This window comes from Camelus ferus, chromosome 35, assembly GCF_009834535.1.
Source record: "Camelus ferus isolate YT-003-E chromosome 35, BCGSAC_Cfer_1.0, whole genome shotgun sequence".
NCBI classification, from domain to species: Eukaryota; Metazoa; Chordata; class Mammalia; order Artiodactyla; family Camelidae; genus Camelus; species Camelus ferus.
The window spans coordinates 12,505,799-12,524,860 of NC_045730.1; the positions used below are offsets into that span (position 1 = coordinate 12,505,799).

Genomic DNA, 19,062 nt, shown 5'->3' on the forward strand with positions numbered 1-19,062 from the left:
TGAAAGACAATATCAGTAAATAAAAAGGCAACTCATAGAGTAAAATATTTGCAAGTCCTATATCTGATAAGGGATTAATATAAAGAATATATAGAAAACTCCTAAAACTCAACAACAACAAAAACCAAACACCACAATTAAAAAATTGACAAAGGACTTGACTAGACATTTCTCCACAGAAGATACACAAATGACTAATAAGCACAAGAAAAGATACTTAGCATCACTAATCAGTAGGGAAATGCAAATCAAAACTAAAACGAGGTATCACCTCACACCTATTATTACATGCTACTATCAAAAAACAGAAACGAGTGTTGACAAGGGTGTGGAGAAATTGGGCGTCTTCTACATCATTGATGGGGATGTAAAATAATATAGCTGCTGTGTTAGAGAGAATGATACTTCCTCAAAACCTTAAAAATAGAATTACCACATGGCCTAGCAAATCTACTTTTGCCTATATACCCAAAAGAATCAAAAGCAGGGTCTTGAAGAGATCTTTGTACCACCTATATTTATAGTAGCATTATTCATGGCAGCTAAGACATGGAAGCAATCCAAGTGACCACGAACAGAAGAATGGATAAGCAAAATGTGGTATATACATACAATGGAGTATTACTCAGCCTTAAAAAGGAAGGAAATTCTGCGAAGTGCTACAACATGAATAAACCTTGAGGACATGATGCTAAGTGACATAAGCCAGTCAAAAAAGATATATACTGCATGATTCCACTTATATGTGGTATTTATAGTTGTCAAAACCTTAGAAACAAAGTAGAATAGTGGTTCCCAAGGGCTGGGGGGAGGGGAAAATGGGGAGTTGTATAATGGGTATAGAGTTTCAGTTTTACAAGATGAAAATAGTTATGGAGATGGATGATGGTGATGGTCATTCAACATTATAAATGTATTTAATACCACTGAACTATACACTTAAAAATCTCTGTGTCTTTTAATTCATCCTGTCAAGACAGAACATCTGATCAGTCACCTGAGTCAAGTGTCTGTGCCTCCTCTTACTGGTAGGATGATCCAGTGTGTGTGTGTGTGTGTGTGTGTGTGTGTGTGTGTGTGTATGGGGGGGTATGCTGCACTGGAGGTTTTCAAGGTTGGGATCCCAGGGTAGGGAGAACCTTCCCAGGAAGAATGGATGGAAAGTTTCCCTAGGAAGCCTGTGAGTGAGAAAGACAGTAAGTCTATCTACTACAGAATTGTGGGCCATGAAGAAAAGTCTATACTCTTTAGTAGACATTTACAGAAAGCAAGAGAAAAACCATCTGTTAAAAACACAAAGTTATCATTTTAACATTTAAGGCAATTCTCATTCATGACTCCAAAACATAACCACTGTAAGGCTGAAGCAATTAGAATATTTTTTGCATTGCTACTGATTTTGAATTATTTAAAACTTAGTATGTGTGGGAATTATCTTAGAAAGAAAACACTTAACTTAAACATTTATCCTTAACTGTGGCAGAGGAGGCTGGCTGTACCAGCAGAGCCACTGGATAGAAGGAGACGAAGTCCCTGAGTGACAGCATGGAAGAGCGTACACTCCCACCCTCATTCACAGTGCATGTGATATAGATGGGAAATTTATCTTTTTTTTAATCAGACAACTAAAATTTGGAGGTAGTTTGTTAAAGCAACTAGTGTTACTTAGAAAATGCAAGTGGAAATGATGTGCACCTGTCTAGGCCTGGCCATGCCACCCCTCAACTCTGCAGAGAAGGGAGCTTACCCAACCCTGGAGTCTGGGGCCCTGAGTGACTGAGTGGAATAGGGATCCTGTGGGTCTCTTCACAGCACAGTCCTGCTATGGGAGCCAGAACTGAGTTTCTAGTGTGCTTTAGTAAACAGACATTTTGGGGTTTCTTGTTACAGCTCTTCATCTTCCCTCAGTAGCAACCAACCATTCTGGATAAGTGAGAATTTCTTATATACAGTATTGCTCTGATATTTTATAGTTTCATATATTTTACCAAGTTTCTCTAAAAATTTCACAAGAGAATCTTTTCCTTCTTGGTTACTTATAGGTTTATTTATTTTGGGTTGAAGACAGCTCTACTTGCATAAACTTACTGCTTAAGAAATTATGTAACATTAAAAATAGAAACATCAGAATTCACAAAATAGAGAAAACCAAAAAGGAAAAGTAAGATCCTATTTTAGTGAAATACATATAATAAATTATGGAATAAGGCACCGAGAGTAGCCAAGTTTTTAAAAGCTGGATGTCAGGAAAGAAGCTCTTCTCTTTATCCTCAATGAATGCATTTGCTAAGCTGTCTCCTTGACTTTATGTTAGCTTCTTAATTTTTCTTCTTCCAAATGTAAGCCTCTCAGCCTATATAACATTATGGATATTGAAAATATTTATAGGTGTAAATAGCTGAAAATGACACAGGCCACCAGAGAATATATGTGATTTGTAGCTCTCTGAGACAATATGCAGAAAACACTTCAGAAGTAGTAAAAAAGCTTACAGCACTATTTCTCATTCAAAATGTTAGTTTTGAATGTTATGTTTATTGTATTATTCAGTGTAGAAAGAAATGTGAATTTCTGAGTACTGACTTTTTCAGGGCCTAGAAATTAGTGTTTATCTGAAATAAGTACACAATAACAATTAATTATGCTATAGAGCTGGAATACCTAACATCAAACTTTAACTGGGTTATACATGGAAACCCAGACACTGGTAAAAAAAAAATTTTTTTCTCTGTTAGTAAATAATCCATTTATTCTTTAAACTTTGCCTAAGCCATTTCAGTAAAGACTATTTTCATACTCCCCATAGCATTTTCCGCTTTGAATACTTATGGTTTCATTTTTTTCTGTGTTTTTTCTACGTTGAAATGACTATGTTTTTAAAAAATCCACTATTACTTATTAGCAATATAAATGATTTTGTGCTTTTCAAAGACACCAATGTCATGTTCCAGTTGCTTCATTTCTTCTTCCAGCTTCTGCTTGCGGATCTTCTTTGATATGGAGTCGATGAAGACCGAGAGGGACTGGAATTCTTTGTGCACCTCTTCCCATTTCTTTTTCAGCCCCTGTAAATGGTAAAGGAGGTGTTACATCCCAAAGTAAAAGGCAAGAGTAGAGTGAATCGCAAAGAAAACTGTGCTGGTGAGGAAAAATGTAAACAGGTAGAGAAAACTGACAAAGATAACTAAAAAATGATAAGTGTTTATCAAATTCTTGGCCACAGTAACAAAAAATACTGTACAGAGGCCAAACCCTGTCCTTGACTGTGTGCTCAATTCCCATTGGGGGTGTTTATTTTCTTTGTTTTTAATGTTACTGCACTTGTTTTTACCATCAAATATGCATATACGGAGTTATGAGGAGTATGAAACTAAGCTCATAGCAAATGCTTTGGTAAAAACAACTTAGAATTGATATCCCCAAGCCCAAAAAAATTTATGAACAGCAAATTATTTCTTATAAGAGTTTTTAGGTTTTTTTTTTATTTAGACAAAAAAAAAAAATCCTCATTCTTCAATAGAGAAATCATATCACAACACTTGATTCTGACTTACATGGCCATCTTTTCTTATATCTGCCTAAATGAAGTTGCACAAAATGCCAAAATTCAATTTAACAAAAGATGACCTTTTATGTGTTTGCAATCTTAGAAAGAACTCTTCCTCCATATAGTTAAGGAATCTGTACTTTCTATTAGTTTATTTTAGAAATGATTGAAATGTCATTACATTCAACACATATGCTAATTCAATAATGTAATTAATGTTTTATGTTCTCAGAAACCAACAAATTCAAACTTAGGATCTCTTAGGAGCAATAAAGGTTATTTCCATCTCTGCATAGTTATCATTTCTTATCACAATGGCACTAGAGGCCCCACTGACAAAATGGTCTTAAACTAATTGAACTCATGCAATGAAATTTTATTAAGTAATGCTTTCTATTATTCACTATAGATCCTCAAATCATTTTATTTACACAAAAATTAAAAGTAAAACTGAACATAGAATTTAAAACATTGTCTTGAAATTATGATCCCTGACACACAGATGGAAAAGAGCTCCCACACAAATGCAAACCAAAGGAAAGCTGGAGTAGCTATACTTATATAAGAGAAAGTTGACCTTAAAACAAAGACTGTAATAAGAGACAACAGGCATTACATAATGATAAAGGAGTCAATACAACAAGAGGATATAACATTTGTAAACATTTATGTACCCAACGTAGAAGCACCTGAATATACAAAGTAAATATTAACAGATTTTATAGAAGAAATAGACAGCAATACAATAATAGCAGGGGCTTTTAATACCCCACTTAATATCAATGGATAAATAGTATAGTCAGAAAATCAGCAAGGAAACACTGATTTTAAATGATAGGTTAAATCATATGGACTTCATAGATTTATACAAAACTTTCCATCCAAAAGCAGCAAATACACATTCTTCTTAAGTATACATGGAACATTCTACAGGACAGATCATAGATAAGGTCACAATTCAAGACTTAATACATTATAGAGGACTGAAATCATATCAAATATCTTTTCTGACCACAATAGTTTGAAACTAGAAATCAATTATTTGAAGAAAATTAGAAGATTCACAAATATGTGAAGATTAAACAATATGCTACTAAACAAACAATGAGTCAAAGAAGAAATAAAAAGAGAAATTTAAAAAATACCTTGAATCTCACAAAAATGGAAATATGACAACATGGAAATATAACATACCAAAATTTATGAAATGCAGCAAAAACAGTTCTAAAATGGAAGTTCACAGTGGATAAATGCCTACCTCAAGAAACAAGAAAAATCTCAAACAACCTAACTTTAAACCTCTAGGACCAGAAAGAAAAGAACAAACAAAGCCCAAAGTTAGTAGAAAGAAGGAAATAACAAAGATTAGAGCATAAATAAATGAAATAGAAACTAAAAAGACAATAGAACAGATGAATAAAATAATAGCTGGTTCTTTGAAAGGATAAACAAAATTAATAAAGCTCTAGCTAGATTCACAAAGAAAAAAAGAGAGGACTCAAATAAAATCAGAAATGAAAGAGGAGATATTATAAAGGATACCACAGAAATACAAAGAATAATGAAGACCACTATGAACAATTACATGCCAACACATCGGACAACTTAGAAGAAATGAGTAAATTCCTAGAAACATACAACCTACTAAGACAATCATGAAAAATGAGAAAACATAAACAGTCCAATAATGAGTTAAGAGATTGAAGCAGTAATCAAAAATCTCCCAAGTCCAGGACCAGATAGTGAATCCTACCAAACATCCAAAGAATTATTACCAATCTTTCTTAAACTCTTCCAAAAATAGAAAAGAAGGGAACTCTTTCATACTCATTTTACAAGGACAGCATTATCCTATATCAAAACTGGACAAGGATGCCACAAGAAAAGAAAATCACAAGCCAATTATCTCTGGAACATAGATGCAAAAATCCTCAACAAATTATTAGCAAACTGAATTCAACAGTACATTAAAAGGACCATACACAGGCATACTTTGGAGATATTTCAGGTTTGGTTCCAGATCACTGCAATAAACTGAATATCCTAATAAAGTCAGTCACATGAATTTTTAGTTTCCCACTGCTACATAAGTTATATTTACCCTATACTGTAGTCTATTAAATGTACAATAATACCATTATGTCTAATAAAATAAATACCTTAATAAAAATATTTCATTGCTAAAATATGTTAACCATCATCTAGTTGTGCAGGATTGCCACAAATCTTCCATATGTAAAAACCTCAATATCTGGAAGCACAATAAAATGAAGTGCAATAAATCGAGGTATATCTGCACCATAATCAAGAGGGACTTATTCCAGGAATGCAAGGCTGGTTCAAGTATCTGCAAATCAGTCAATGTGATACACCACATTAATAAAATAAAGGATAAAAACCATATGATCACCTCAACTGATGCAGAAAAAGCATGACAAAATTCAACCTCCATTTATAATCAGAACTCTCAACAAAGTGCATATAGAGGGAACATACCTCAACATAATAAAAGACCAAACATATATGACAAGCCCACAGCTACTATCATACTCAACAATGAAAAGATGAAAGCTTTTCCTCTAAGATCACAACCAAAGATGTCCACTCTCACCACTTTCATTAACATAATATTGGAAGTCCTAGCCAGAGTACAGGAGTGGAATCATTTAAAACTACTGATTAAAAAAAAGAGAAAGAAAGAAAATATGTTCCTTGAAAATCATGGCCACAGATTTAGATTTATGAGCATATTAGAAGTGTCCTATATAATATCTTCATAATGAGCCCTAGTACAAATTTAGTCTCGTAGAAACTTTTTGGGGACAAGATAGCTTCAGTGATTTATTTCCATGCTCAGGTAAAAAAGATGACAAAATTGGGCACACTTTATAGGAAAACGGGTTGAGAGAAAAGGTCACAAATATTGAACTCTTCCTAAGTGAGATTAGGATTTGGGAAAGGGGAAAAGACAGAAGGGAAAGCATCTTTTAAATTTTAAAAAGAGGGGAATGAATTAACACAGTTCTTGATATTGTATGAGAAGTATTCCAAAAAGAAATCCTCAAAAGAATTCTATTTTTCCATAGCCTTTCATTATGAAATGGGGTATATGTTTCCACAGCGCTCCATAGGAGTGCCTATTGCAGAAAAGAAATCTATGTTATTTAGACACTTTGAAATATCAAAGGTTTTTCACAGCTCGTTGGGTGATATTTCCCTATTACTTATGGTCATAGCAGCTACACATTTTGCAGTATTTCTTTTAAAGAATACTTTGCTTTATCTTCCAGTGTGTACAGTAATATTTGGATCAAAGTCAACAGCTAGGGATGGGAACTAAATGCGATTCATATTTCGTATTATATTGAAATAGCCTCTTTTCTGTTTTTAAGAGGGTTTTTTTTTTTTGGTAATTCCATCTTAAAAAATGTTTTATCCACTGCAGCAATAGAGATTTTCCCATATTTTTATTTCTTAATTTTTCTCTCTTTTAGTTTGGCACCGAAATAATACTGCTAATTTTGGAAAAGTTTCACACAGGGAGAAGCAGTCATAAAATAAGTAAGAAGTGCCTTCAGTTTCAGGCTCCTTCTGTCTCCACCCCACCCCATCCATTCTGCACCTTCTTGTCCTGCCCTATGACTGGGGTGTGGTGGGATGGGGTGTTAATTCCTGTGGGCTGCTCCTCCCTCAGCACTTTTGCCCTCCAGCCTCTCCCTGAGTTCAGCCAAGGAAGGCACTGGTGGGAGAAGAGACCGCGAGCTTGGGGCCTTTCTTTCCCCCTCACTTGACATGACCTGGACATGGTCAGCTCTTCCGTTTGTGACTACAATGCCTATCAGGGCCCCTCTTCCAGGCTCCAGCTCTCACCCGGCTCTGGTAATGCTGTTTCTTCCTCTGCCCTTCAGCCTAGGGTGGTGGTGATTCCCACCGCCCCTAGTCCTGGTGCCTCAGTGTTCCTTGTTGGTTCCCTTAGCCCAGCTTCACTTCTGTAAATAGTTCCTCCATAAATTCTCTTCAGAATCCCAGCCCAGGTTGCCTTCCACTTCCTGCTGGATCCATAGCAGACAGAGCTTCCGTCTGTCACCTCCTATGCACGTGTGTATAATGCGGTGGGAAAACACTGGCCTGGGAATTGGTTGATGTGAGTTTTAGTCCCTCTTCAGCTACCTGATAATTTTGTGACCAGAGCAAAGGTAAACCAAACTGCAAGTTCACTGACAGTAAGGACCACATTTGCTTTGCTCACAGTAGTATCTCCCAGGCTGGGTACAATGCCCAGAACATAGAAGATGTTCAGTAGATGAATGGACAGATGAAGGAACAAATAAGCCCACTTAATACGGTTGCATTTTATATCCTCATCTATGAAATGAGAAGTTTGGCATCATTAGACCAAAAGATCCTTTCCATAATAATGAGATTGTTATTTCATGAAGAATGAGCAGAATGTGTCCTCCTCGGGGACATGTAACCATGCTGTCATATAACTATATGCAGCTCTTAACCAGGGAGGGGAGCAGGGTTCAGGGCTTGTCAGGAGCATAGCTAGTGGCTGTTACCATGGCAGCTACATGACCTGGCTAACAAGGCATCCAAGGGAGGGTTAGCTATTGTCCATCAACGTGGATGCAAAGGAACTCTGTAAGTGACCATGTTAGGAAGCTGAGACCTGCTTACTCACCTCAGCCAAGAAGGTGCAGGGTGGAAGAGCCTTTTTCTTCTGGGGGAAGTTCTTCCTCTCTTTATTTTTCAGCATTATTTTAGATATAAAAACCTGGCTTTCACAAAAGCATGTCTATTTTAAGAATGGCAGAATCCAAATGAGAGAGGGGGAGGGAGAGAGGAAGAGAGGGAACCAAAGAGCAGTGCTCTTCCTGCAAGGGACATACTGTCCCACCTGCACATCTGCCAGCCTTCTTGCCTGCCTGTCTTCCTTTCTTCTTTCCAGCATACCATTATGAAACACCTGTGTTTATACCAGGCACTGGGTTAGGCACTGGGGAGACTGATAACAACAAAGAGACACAATCCTTGCCCTCAGGCCACTCCTGCTGTCTGGGAAACCCTCTTACTCTGCAGCTTAAGGCCCAGCTAAAGACCTACCTACATCCTGCAGTGAATGTTCATGCCTTGCAACCTGGTAAAACATATGATCTGTACTCACACAGACTCCTACCTCTATATGTACACATATACACAGCATCTCTCATCAATTAAATTACAACATTATCCATACCAGAAATTTTATCTTATGCCCCTTGGGGCTCAGCATGATACTCTGCAGAACAGGCATTTAATAAATGTCTACTGATGACTGTGTTGACATTGATAAAACATTAAGAATTTAAAACAGCATATGAATCCATTTTTCAGTAGAAATTATGCAGTAAGACTTTTTTTCCTGTTTTTAAAAGGTCACTAGATAAAGCTTTGTAGAAATCTTTCAAACTAACAAAACAAAGACTAAAGTGCTATCTTTACCTCTATAAGAAAGAGCATGACTACAGAAGAGCGTAAGCAGCTGATTAATAAAAGCCCTCTAATGATGATGGAGCAACCCTGATCACATTCCCTGATGTCTGAAATGCTTCAAATTAAGTCTCGCATTAAAAACTCCAATGTAAGTGTCTTTAAGTCTATTTTATTCAAAATAAAGAAAACATGTAAAACCTAGCACCTGGTTATTTTGAACTCTGGACATTTGGCTTAGAGGAAAGAAAAATAAAGTTGGTCTAGGGACAGTTCCAATTATTCTAGAGCTCCACCTAGTGAAAAAACCTCTATTTTATGGATTTTTTTTTTTTTAAATTCAGGGACATGAGAATGAAAATAATGCTCTTTTGCTTTATTAATGCATGTGTGTTGCAGGAGAATGTGAGCTTGCTTACAATACTACTTCAGGAAAAAACAGCAGCTCACTCAGTTGGAAACAAATCATTATTCAATAATCTCTATGTTACAACTTTTTGCTCTCCCCAAAGAGCCAGCTTTGCTGTGTTTAGCTGCCACTGTAATCAAAAGAGAGTGTTCTGATTTCAAAATCAAAGTGCTGGCCTTAATAATCATTGATGGTGGACCTTGCTTTTGAGATGTTCTAAAGACTCACACGTGAATGTACATTACAGAACACTTACTTGCAGAACTGCCTCCCTTTCTTCATCAGATACCCTTTTAATCGCTCCTTTCCTAAGGTTTTCTTGGATATAGTTATCATACTCCTCCTGGGCTTTCTTCGCTTCCTTATTTCGCTTACATATATATTCAGGCGTGACACCATAATCCTTAAAAGGAAAAGATAAAAAAAAATCCAACAACCTGAAAGTAATCTTACACATGTGTACATACCAACTGATGATCAGGAGAAAAAGACATATTACAGACGTAAAGCCTTTGTTCAGAACACTGCAAATTGAAATAAGTCAGTGATTTTTTTTTCCCTATTGGGAGCTAGTGGATTCTGGTCATTTAAAACTGCCTGCACTGCTATTGTGGCCCTTTGTTTTCCCTCTTCTTCCCAGTGCCTGTTCTTGCCTGATGACTGGGCCCTTACTTTACCCTTAAGACTTGGCTTTTCTTTATTTCTTCAAGGTGCTTCAGCTTTTACCTTGAACTATCTTGAGTATCTTGAGGTCTGTTTTGCATGCTCTTGTTTAAAAAAAAGAAGAAGGTAAATACTTCCAATGTGTTGCAAAAACGAAGTGAAAGATACTAAGCACATCTGCTTTAAGTAAAAAACTGACTTGGGCCCCTAAGGCAGTTTTTGGAAATGCAAAATACATTTTTAGGCTCCTGGGCTGCTTACAAGGACTGATGCTGAAGCAATCAGCTGTGATTCTTTCAAGCTAGTAAACGTGTTGACACCACTATAAAGAGGACTGCTCCCTGTTCATCCTTCAAAAAATTATTTGAGAATGTACTTGGTGCTAGCTACACTAAGGAAGAAGCAAGGCAAAGTTTCTGTCCTCACAGAATGTGCATTCTATGGTGAGAGGAACTCAGCAAAAATAAAGTATTAACTTGTGTGTGTGTGTGTGTGTGTGTGTGTGTGTGTGTGTGTGTGTGCGTGCGTGTGCGCACGCGCACGTGCCAAAGCAAAATCCAGTAAGAAGAAAGGAGAGCTATTTTAGGTAAACGATGCCAAGGAAGACCTCTCTGAAGAAGCAGCTGTTGAGATGGTAGGCATTAGAACTGTTTACAAATATTCTGGTTCTTCTCCTTCTAGGCACTTGGCAGGACAATGCTTTCCCCCTCCCCTTTGAGTAAGATGTAGTCATGTGGCCTGAATTACCCGATGTGGACGGAAGTAACCTTTGCCCTCCTTGGGTCTTGTTAACCATAGCATAACCTAACTTAATCCTGACTGAACCAGGGGTAGAAATCCTAGTTATAAATGTGTTCTGGAAAGTTGCAAAGCACTACACAAATAAACTCTTAAGAGCTCAGTATTCTGGTAAGTTAGTTCAAGGGTAATCAGTACAAGCAGTTTCAGGAAACAGTGAGGGCAACACCTCATTTCAGCTCAGTACAATCACTGATGTTCATAATGCTGATTTTGCGTCATCACAAAAGATTAAACTATGTTTGGCATACTCTGTTTAGGAGAAAAAACTATCTCACAAATGGGTTAAAGGTGCAGTGATCTGAAATATTTGCATGTGCGGGATCACTGAAGAATTAATCATATCATTAATAATTGCATATATTATAAGAGCCACTCTTTATCAAACATTTATTAGGTGCCAGGTATTGCATCAACTGCTTAATATATTTTACATCACTTAATCCTCACTACAGTGCTGTGGTAAATCCAATAACTTGTTCAAGATCACAGAGTTAAGTAAGTGGTGGAGTTAGAATCAGAAATGCTGCCTCACTGTTACTGCTGTAATACTCAGGCAAACATCCAGGCTTCAGTTTGCTTACACAAACTGTCCTCGTGGCACAAATGGACATGTAATATTTTATTTGGAGCTAAAACATGAAGGTTCACCCACTTTTTAAAAAGTGGCATTGCCCTTACAAGGACTTACTATCTCACTTACCAATAATAGGTTTTAAATCTTAACTCTAATAAGTGGCAAGTAAGCTGAATTAGTCCTTCATGAGCCCTGATGGCTTAGCCGGCTGGAGTACATACACTAGGAGCAAAGAATTGCATGGCTCGGTGAACAAGCCCAGGTGGACTAACCTAATATTTTCCTGTCTCCAGGATGGAGACTCTTAATTTTCTGTTCAATGCAGAAATTGTACTGAAGCAGAGAGATTAGGCAGAAGGCCGCCAGAAGGAGGGGCAAGTGTGCGGCTGTTGGTGGCATGACCATCAAAAGAGGAGCGGTTTTACACAATAGTGGAGAAAGGATGGACTGTGAGTGGCTTTAAAGAGCCTGAAGAGTGAAATTTCTGCTTTTCTACACTCTATGGGTCAAGGACTATGACCAGCCTCCAGGGGCCACAGAGAGATGAAGTTTCCAGAGAAGCCTGAAGTCTCTGTTGGCACGTGCTGCCGACTCCTGGATCCTACTAAGGACTTCCAAGGTGTCTCAGCCAACTGAGTGACGAGGGTTTCTCAGGGAATAAGCAGTGCTCCCTGACAACAGCTCTGAGGTTCCTGTTTTGATTCTGAACAGGCACTGGACTTACCACGGCAGATCACTGGACCACCTCAACACACGCCTCTCCTACATCACTGCTGCAATTCCTTTTTTCTCTTCCTTTCTTCCTTCTTTCCTTCCTTTCCTTTTTGACATATGTTATATCATGAATTATTATTCTTTAGGGTTTTGCACTTGTCTTTTGCTATATGTTTCCAGCAATGTTGTGCTCTAGAAGCATGCAAAGTAAAATAAGCTTTATGTGAGGTTTATTTGTAAGCTTTCTTTTTAAATTGATTTTTTTTTTTTTGGTGGGGGGAAGTAATTAGGTTTATTTACTTATTTATTCTAATGATGGCACTGGGGACTGAACCTAGGACCTTGTGCATGCTAGATGTATGCTCTACCACTGAGCTGTACCCTGCCCATCTCTTCTGGTTAGCTTTTTAAATTTTAAAGTTCTCTACTGAAACAAACCCAAGCTTCTACAATTTTCAAAAGTGAAATTATATTCCTATCTGATAAGCACTTTTTCAGATAGAAATGAAGGTCCTGAAAAGACTATTGTACAGTACTTTCAAGGTCTGCTTTACTTTAAACCAAACACAAATTAATATATTCAGGTCAAAATAGTACTGTGAATTATTCACACTACACTGATAGGATGGATGGTTCTAAAGTTGTTTTCCTCTTCTCTTCTCTCATTCTGATGCCAAGATACTGCAAACTGATGGCTAAATATTAGGCTCTTCTGAAAGGTCATTTCTTCTGGATTTACAGTAATGACTGGGCTTCTTATGACATTTCCACCTCACCAAAAATGAGTATCTTTTAGTGAATGTTTGTTAAAATTGTTAAATATATTAACAATGGAAATTAAGGGAAGCAATCAGAGCTTTCCTCTACTGAACCACATGTTGTTATTCATTCCAAATTTTCTGTAATTTCATCACACTAGATTTAGACCAAACACAGGCTACAGAGAAATAAGAAGTGTCAATTTAGATAATAGGATTGTCCAGTGAGAGCACAATTTTTTTTTATTGAGGTACAGTTGGTTTACAACAGTATATTAGTTGTAGGTATACAACATTGTGGTTCAAAATTTTTATGGATTACACTCCATTTAAAGTTACTATAAATTATTGGCTATATTCCCTGTGCTGTATAATATATCCTTATAGCTTATTTATTTTAACCATAATAATTTGTACCTTTTAATCCCCTACTCCTGTGATGCCCCTTCCCCTCCCACTCTGCCCACCAGTAACCACCAGTCCGTCAGTGAGAGCACTATTAATGATCACATAGAGAATCATTATGAATAGCATATTTAAATTACTGGAATCTCAGGTTTCATTAATATATCACAAGACTACCTTTTTATTGATGTACTTCGGAACCAGTCCTGAAGTTTCAAGGTCATGCTTGTCTCCAGTTCTTCTGTCAACATAAACTGGTTTAGGCTTTTTAGCCACTGCCATAATGACATCGGCTGCATTTGTATTTATAAAATTTTTTTCACACTGTATTCCCATGACTGGATGGTCAGTCCTCAAAGGCACAGGAGGCTTTCTGGGCTCACTTCGATCAAACTTTTTTTCTGCAGAACATAACATTCCCTTGTTAATATTAAACTATACATACACATTGCTACTCAGTACTATTTATAACATCCAGCAATTTTACCACTAGTATATTAGAGTTGTATTAAGAATATATTCAACTATTTAAGGTAAAAATCAGTAATCATAAATGCAAAAAGTTAAGTGTAGCAGTCAATTAATATGCTGAAGAACAATATAAAAATCTATGGGAAGAAAATAAACACCTCAAATCATATATTAGCTAACTAATGCGTTTTTATTAGCTATTGTGAAAATATTTTCTTATAATGTTCAGTTTTCCCACTGAAAAAAGTTCAAAGAAACATTAAAACTCTTCTCTGAGTACTTTCAATATTACTAATAATTTCTTCTTCAGAGGAAAGTTACCATAAAAATCACCAAGTAAATAAATCAAACTTGGTGTATTGAAAGTCCAAGAACTTGTGAATTTTTTTCACTAAAATTATTATTATAAGGTATAAAAACCATGTAATAGCTATGTACCTAACATGCAGCTTAAGACATAAAGGATTACCAATACTGTTGAAGTTTCCTATTCATTCCTCCCCGACTACGTCTCACCTCCTAAAATAACTACTGTCCAGAATTTATCTTATTTTTTTCTCTATACCACATTCTCTTCATTAGCAGCAGATCAAACTGGCCATTTTTACACAGCCTCTGACTCATCTATTTTGATACAGGACATCAAAATAGTTTGTCAAAATGCTAAAATGTAAAATAGTTACAATTTATTTTTAAGAACCGAAGGCAACAACTATCTTGACAAAACCTTACTCAAATCTTAACCCCAACACATTCATCAAGGCTCCCCCATTTCATTTAACTCTTTTATTGTCCTAATGGTCTTAGAGATCTGAGAGAGTTAAAGCCCATACTCAAACCTATAGTGACCTGGTAATTGCTTCAACAACTGATAGTAATGGTTGTAATTTTCATCTCTTTGAGAAAAGACTAGACAGGGTTTAGATGCCAAACAATCTTGCCCATTGGGGTTTAGAACTCTTCTTATAATAGCTGTTTGCTATTGAAGTCATTTGGCTAGGGACAAAGATGGTGAGACATGTATGTGGTCCTGGAGGTGGGGCTTTATTGGATAGTCCAAGACGTAGTTCAAGACTCCTGTACCATCCAAAGGAAAGTCTGTTTGGAGGGAAACTTAGCATTGTCCACTCTCTTTTTCTACTACATTCTTTTTTTGAGAAACTTTGAAAACAATATTTAAGTTGAAGTATAGTTGATGTACAATATAAGTTACAGGTGTACAATATAGTAATTCACAATTTTTGAAGGTTATACTCTATTTATAGTTACTATAAAATATTGGATATATTCCCTGTGTTGTACAATATGTCCTTGTATCTTATTTTATATATAATAGTTTGTACCTTTTAATCCCTTACCCCTGTATTGCCCCTCCCCTCTTCCCTTTCCCCACTGGTAACCATAGTTTGTTCTCTTTATCTGTGAGTCTGTTTCTTTTTGGTTCTATTCACAAGTTTGTAGTATTTTTTAGATTCCACATATATGTGATATCATATAGTATTTACTTTTTTCTTTCTGACTTATTTTCCTTAGCATAATACTCTCCAAGTCCATCCATATTGTTGCAAATGGCAAAATTTCATTCTTTTTATGGATGAATAGTATTCCATTACATACATATACCACATCTTCTTTATCCAATCATCTGTCAATGGACACTAGGTTGCTTCCATATCTTGGCAATTATAAATAATGCTGCTGTGAACACTGGGTGCATCTACCACATTCTTGACTTCTACTTTTTCCTGGCCTCTCAAATTCTGTTTAATACAAGGCAAAATTGCTATCACTGTGAACATTAAATATTCACAGACAAAATAATTTTAGTTAAATTACCTGTTAACACTTTTAATATTAAAAAGGGTAATAAAACTTACTGGGTGGTAGAGTTTTTTCCTTTGAATGTTTCTTCAGGAAATCCTTTGGGGAAGGTATTTCAAGTTTTGCTGGTCCCATAGTTTTCACTGCAGTTTTAAATTTTTGCATGTCCTCTTTTACAGCTGCCTTAAAAAGCTGATACATACCTAAAATTAAAAAGAAAAGTTGCAGCATATATGTTTCTAGTAAAAATTATTTAAAGTTTAATAAGGAATATACATTTCTAGTTTGTATATGTCTATATTCATTTGGAAATAGCTGTAAAGCATAATTATCTGTATTATCTGAACCCTGTCCATTAGGCTTAGGCAAATTAGGTAGAAGCTTTCCCCTAAGAAAAAGGTGCCAGGGTAAACGTGTTCATAGCATTTCCTTGTTATCCTTTGAACATCTGTAGCATCTATAGTGATGTCACCTCTCTCATCCCTAATGGTAATTTGTCTTCTCACTTTTTCTTTTTTCTTTTTGCTGATAATTCTGGCTAGGGGTTTATTCATTTTATTGATGTTATTAAAGAACTAGCTTTTCATTGACTTTCTCTAATGTTCACATGCTTTCCATTTCAATGATTTCTGCACTGATCTTTACTATTTCCCCTTATTTGGGGTTTAATTTGCTTTTCTTTTTCTTTAGTTTCTTAAGGTGCAAGTTTAGATATTTGACTTTAAACCTTTATACACACACACACACACACACACATACACACACACACTATACAATTCCCTCCAGGTACAGCTTTATAGCTGTAGCCTACAAATACTGATATGCTACGCTTTCATTTTTATTCAGTTCAAAATACCTTTTAAAATTCCTTTATGATATATTCTTTGGCTTAGGTGTTTGTTTAGATGTGTTTTGCTTGGTCTCCAAATATTTGGGGGTGTTCCAGATAACTCTCTGACTTCTGATTTCTATTGTGATTAGAGAAAATATTTCTGTACAATTTCAAGCCTTTAAAATTTTCTGAAACTTGTTTTATGGAACAAACCATGGTCTTTCTTGATAAGTGTTCTACATACACTGGAAAAGCAAGTGTACAACACTGCTGTTGACTGGAGTGTTCTATACATGACAATTAGGTCAAACTGGTTGGTAGTATTTTCAAGTGTTCTAACAAGCATTGAAAGAGAGATTTTGAAATCTCTGACTACAATTTTGGATTTGTCTATTTCTTCTTCTAGTTCTATCGGGTTTTGCTTCATATATTCTGAAACTCTAATAGTAGGTGCATAGCATTTAGAACTATCATGCCTTTTTAAAAAATTTCACTTAATCATTATAAAATAATGATCTTAATACCTTTTAAAATTCTGTATTCTAGAATATACTGTCTGATATTAATATAACCAATCCAGCACTCCTTTGATTAATGGCAACACAGTGCTTTTCCATTCTTTGACTTTTTACTTCCTTATGTCTTTCTTTCTAAGGTGATTTTCTTACAGAGAACATAGAATTTTTATCCTTTATAACAATTTATTTTATTTGGTGTGTTTAGACCATTCACATTAAATGTGATTTTAAAAATGTTTGTGTTTAAATTTACCATCTTGCTATTTGTTTCCTACATATACCATTGTGGGTTCTTCCTTATTTTATCCTGCCTTGTTTTTTGTTGTTGTTTTATTTTGTGGACATTCTAAGGTTTACAATATACATGTTTAACTCATCATAGCCTACCCTTCAAGTATTATTATATTCCTTCACATAAGGTATAAGAACCTTATGAAAGAATATTTACATTTACCCTCCCCATTTTTATCCTAGTGTTCTATGTGTATTATAAAACCCATAATTCATTGTGATTATCTTCTCTTTAAAAAGTCAAGTATATTTTAAAGAAATTCAGAAAGATTCACTCATATATTTAACATGTTCAGCGTTTTTTATTTCACTGTGTAAATCCAAATTTCCAAGTCATACCCTTTTCTTGTGCATTACGGACTTTTGAACTTCTGGCTTCCACTGTTTCTGATGAGATATTTGCTGACCCTTTCTTCCTCTGTATGTAATGTTTCTTTTTTGTTTCCTTTGGCTGTTTTTAAGATTTTTCTCTATATTACTGGTTTTAAGAAATTTGATTTTAATGATCAGTTCCTTTCTTTTCTCCCCATAGATTTAAGTCCTTACACCGGACAGTAGCTGGAATGTTTACTCTGTGATTACTGTCTTGAAATTTGGGGAATTTAAAGGTCCTAACACCTATGTAAGAATTTTTAACTCAATCACATCTTTTTGGGTCTCTATCAACTCTTACTTCTATCACTATTAGATTTAAAAAAAGACCTTAGAAACTAACATGTCCATTTATTTTCTTTCACCAATCAAAAAACTAAGGCTCAGAAACAAATAGGAACTTATATTTGATAATAATCTTGGGGGGAAAATAAATATCTCTTTAGAAGGCATCAGTAGTGTAGTCAGAAGTAAAACAATGAACTCCTGAAACCGAATATCAAGTACCCTAATGCAATATAATAAAATTGTGATTTTTCTCTTTTCGACAATAAGAAATGTCAGGCTATGTTGTATACCACATCATGTACAATTAGATAAAACACAATATAAATACATACCATATAAACAAGAGGCTAACACAAGAAAATGGCCCTCTCACAGCACCTGACCGCCCTGTGACTTGTGAGATGCCAAATACTTATATTTCGCAAACTCTTCTTTAAGAAGCTGTCATTCAAGGCTACTTCACTGAGGTAAGAATATGTTATTTTTTCAAAAGTCATATGATGCTGAAATGGAACAATTATTTCCCATTCCTGTTTGAAGTGATAATTTCTGCTTACCCACATACCTAGGAGGCTGGGGAGGCTCCTTCCAGTCACTGGGTATGAGGTTATAAATGCTCTCAGAAGAGCACGGTGGCTCCATGGCCACCAAATGACTCCTTAAAACTATTCAGCTTTTTTCTCACTAGGCCAGTATCTCCATCCTTTTCTTCGCCGCTTCCCTTTTCTTTCCTACTCTCCTGCCTTCTCAAGGAACTGAGGGTTCTCTCACGTATTTCTCCTTTGACCTCTTCTTAGCAGTCTTCTCTTGGGAATAACATAAAACACCCTTCCTTCTGTTACTCTCGGGGTTGCTTAGAGTTGTTGACGGCACGGTTGCCCTGGAAACAGTTACCAGGCACCGGGGTAGGGGAAGGCGGAACCGCAAACTACATTTCCTCTTTCCCTCTCTGCAGCTCTTCTCCGCCTGAGAAGTTCAATATGTGCCCCTGTGAGTAAAGGGGTGAAGAATGACGTTCCCTTAAAAATGTTGCTCTTTCCTGGCTCTATTTCTGAAGAGAAAAACTCCTGGGAGGCAGTTGGGAAGCGAAGCTGGCGCTCAGGCGTCACAGAATAAGGTCCTTGTG

The 19,062-nt window shown here is 36.0% G+C and overlaps 1 protein-coding gene across 4 annotated transcripts; it reads right to left on the reverse strand.

The window, feature by feature from the left end:
• Window positions 1–1,586: 1,586 nt before the first annotated feature.
• ENKUR (enkurin, TRPC channel interacting protein) lies at window positions 1,587–19,042 on the reverse strand. 4 transcript variants are annotated; one of them, XM_032473578.1, is made up of 5 exons: window positions 18,494–18,604; window positions 15,692–15,838; window positions 13,521–13,744; window positions 9,685–9,831; window positions 1,587–3,065 (listed from the first exon to the last, which is right to left on the reverse strand). In XM_032473578.1, the coding sequence occupies exons 1-5, from the start codon at window positions 18,576–18,578 to the stop codon at window positions 2,892–2,894; spliced, it is 777 nt and encodes a 258-aa protein (XP_032329469.1). In that variant the 5' UTR covers window positions 18,579–18,604; the 3' UTR covers window positions 1,587–2,891. The 4 variants fall into 4 exon arrangements, with proteins under 4 accessions (XP_032329469.1, XP_032329467.1, XP_032329468.1 ...); XM_032473576.1 differs by having other exon boundaries at window positions 1,589–3,065; window positions 13,521–13,747; window positions 18,494–19,042; XM_032473577.1 differs by lacking the exon at window positions 18,494–18,604 and adding an exon at window positions 18,353–18,457 and having other exon boundaries at window positions 1,590–3,065; window positions 13,521–13,747.
• Between the last annotated feature and the right edge of the window lie 20 nt (window positions 19,043–19,062).

Coding starts and splice junctions, on each gene's coding strand:
- ENKUR (XM_032473576.1), bottom strand. CDS start 18,578: ATGGAGCCACCGTGCTCTTCTGAGAGCATTTATAACCTCATACCCAGT. Junction 9,832..13,520: donor CGAAGTACATCAATAAAAAG/GTAGTCTTGTGA, acceptor TTTCCTTTTAAG/GATTATGGTGTCACGCCTGA. Junction 3,066..9,684: donor AAAGGGAGGCAGTTCTGCAA/GTAAGTGTTCTG, acceptor TACCATTTACAG/GGGCTGAAAAAGAAATGGGA.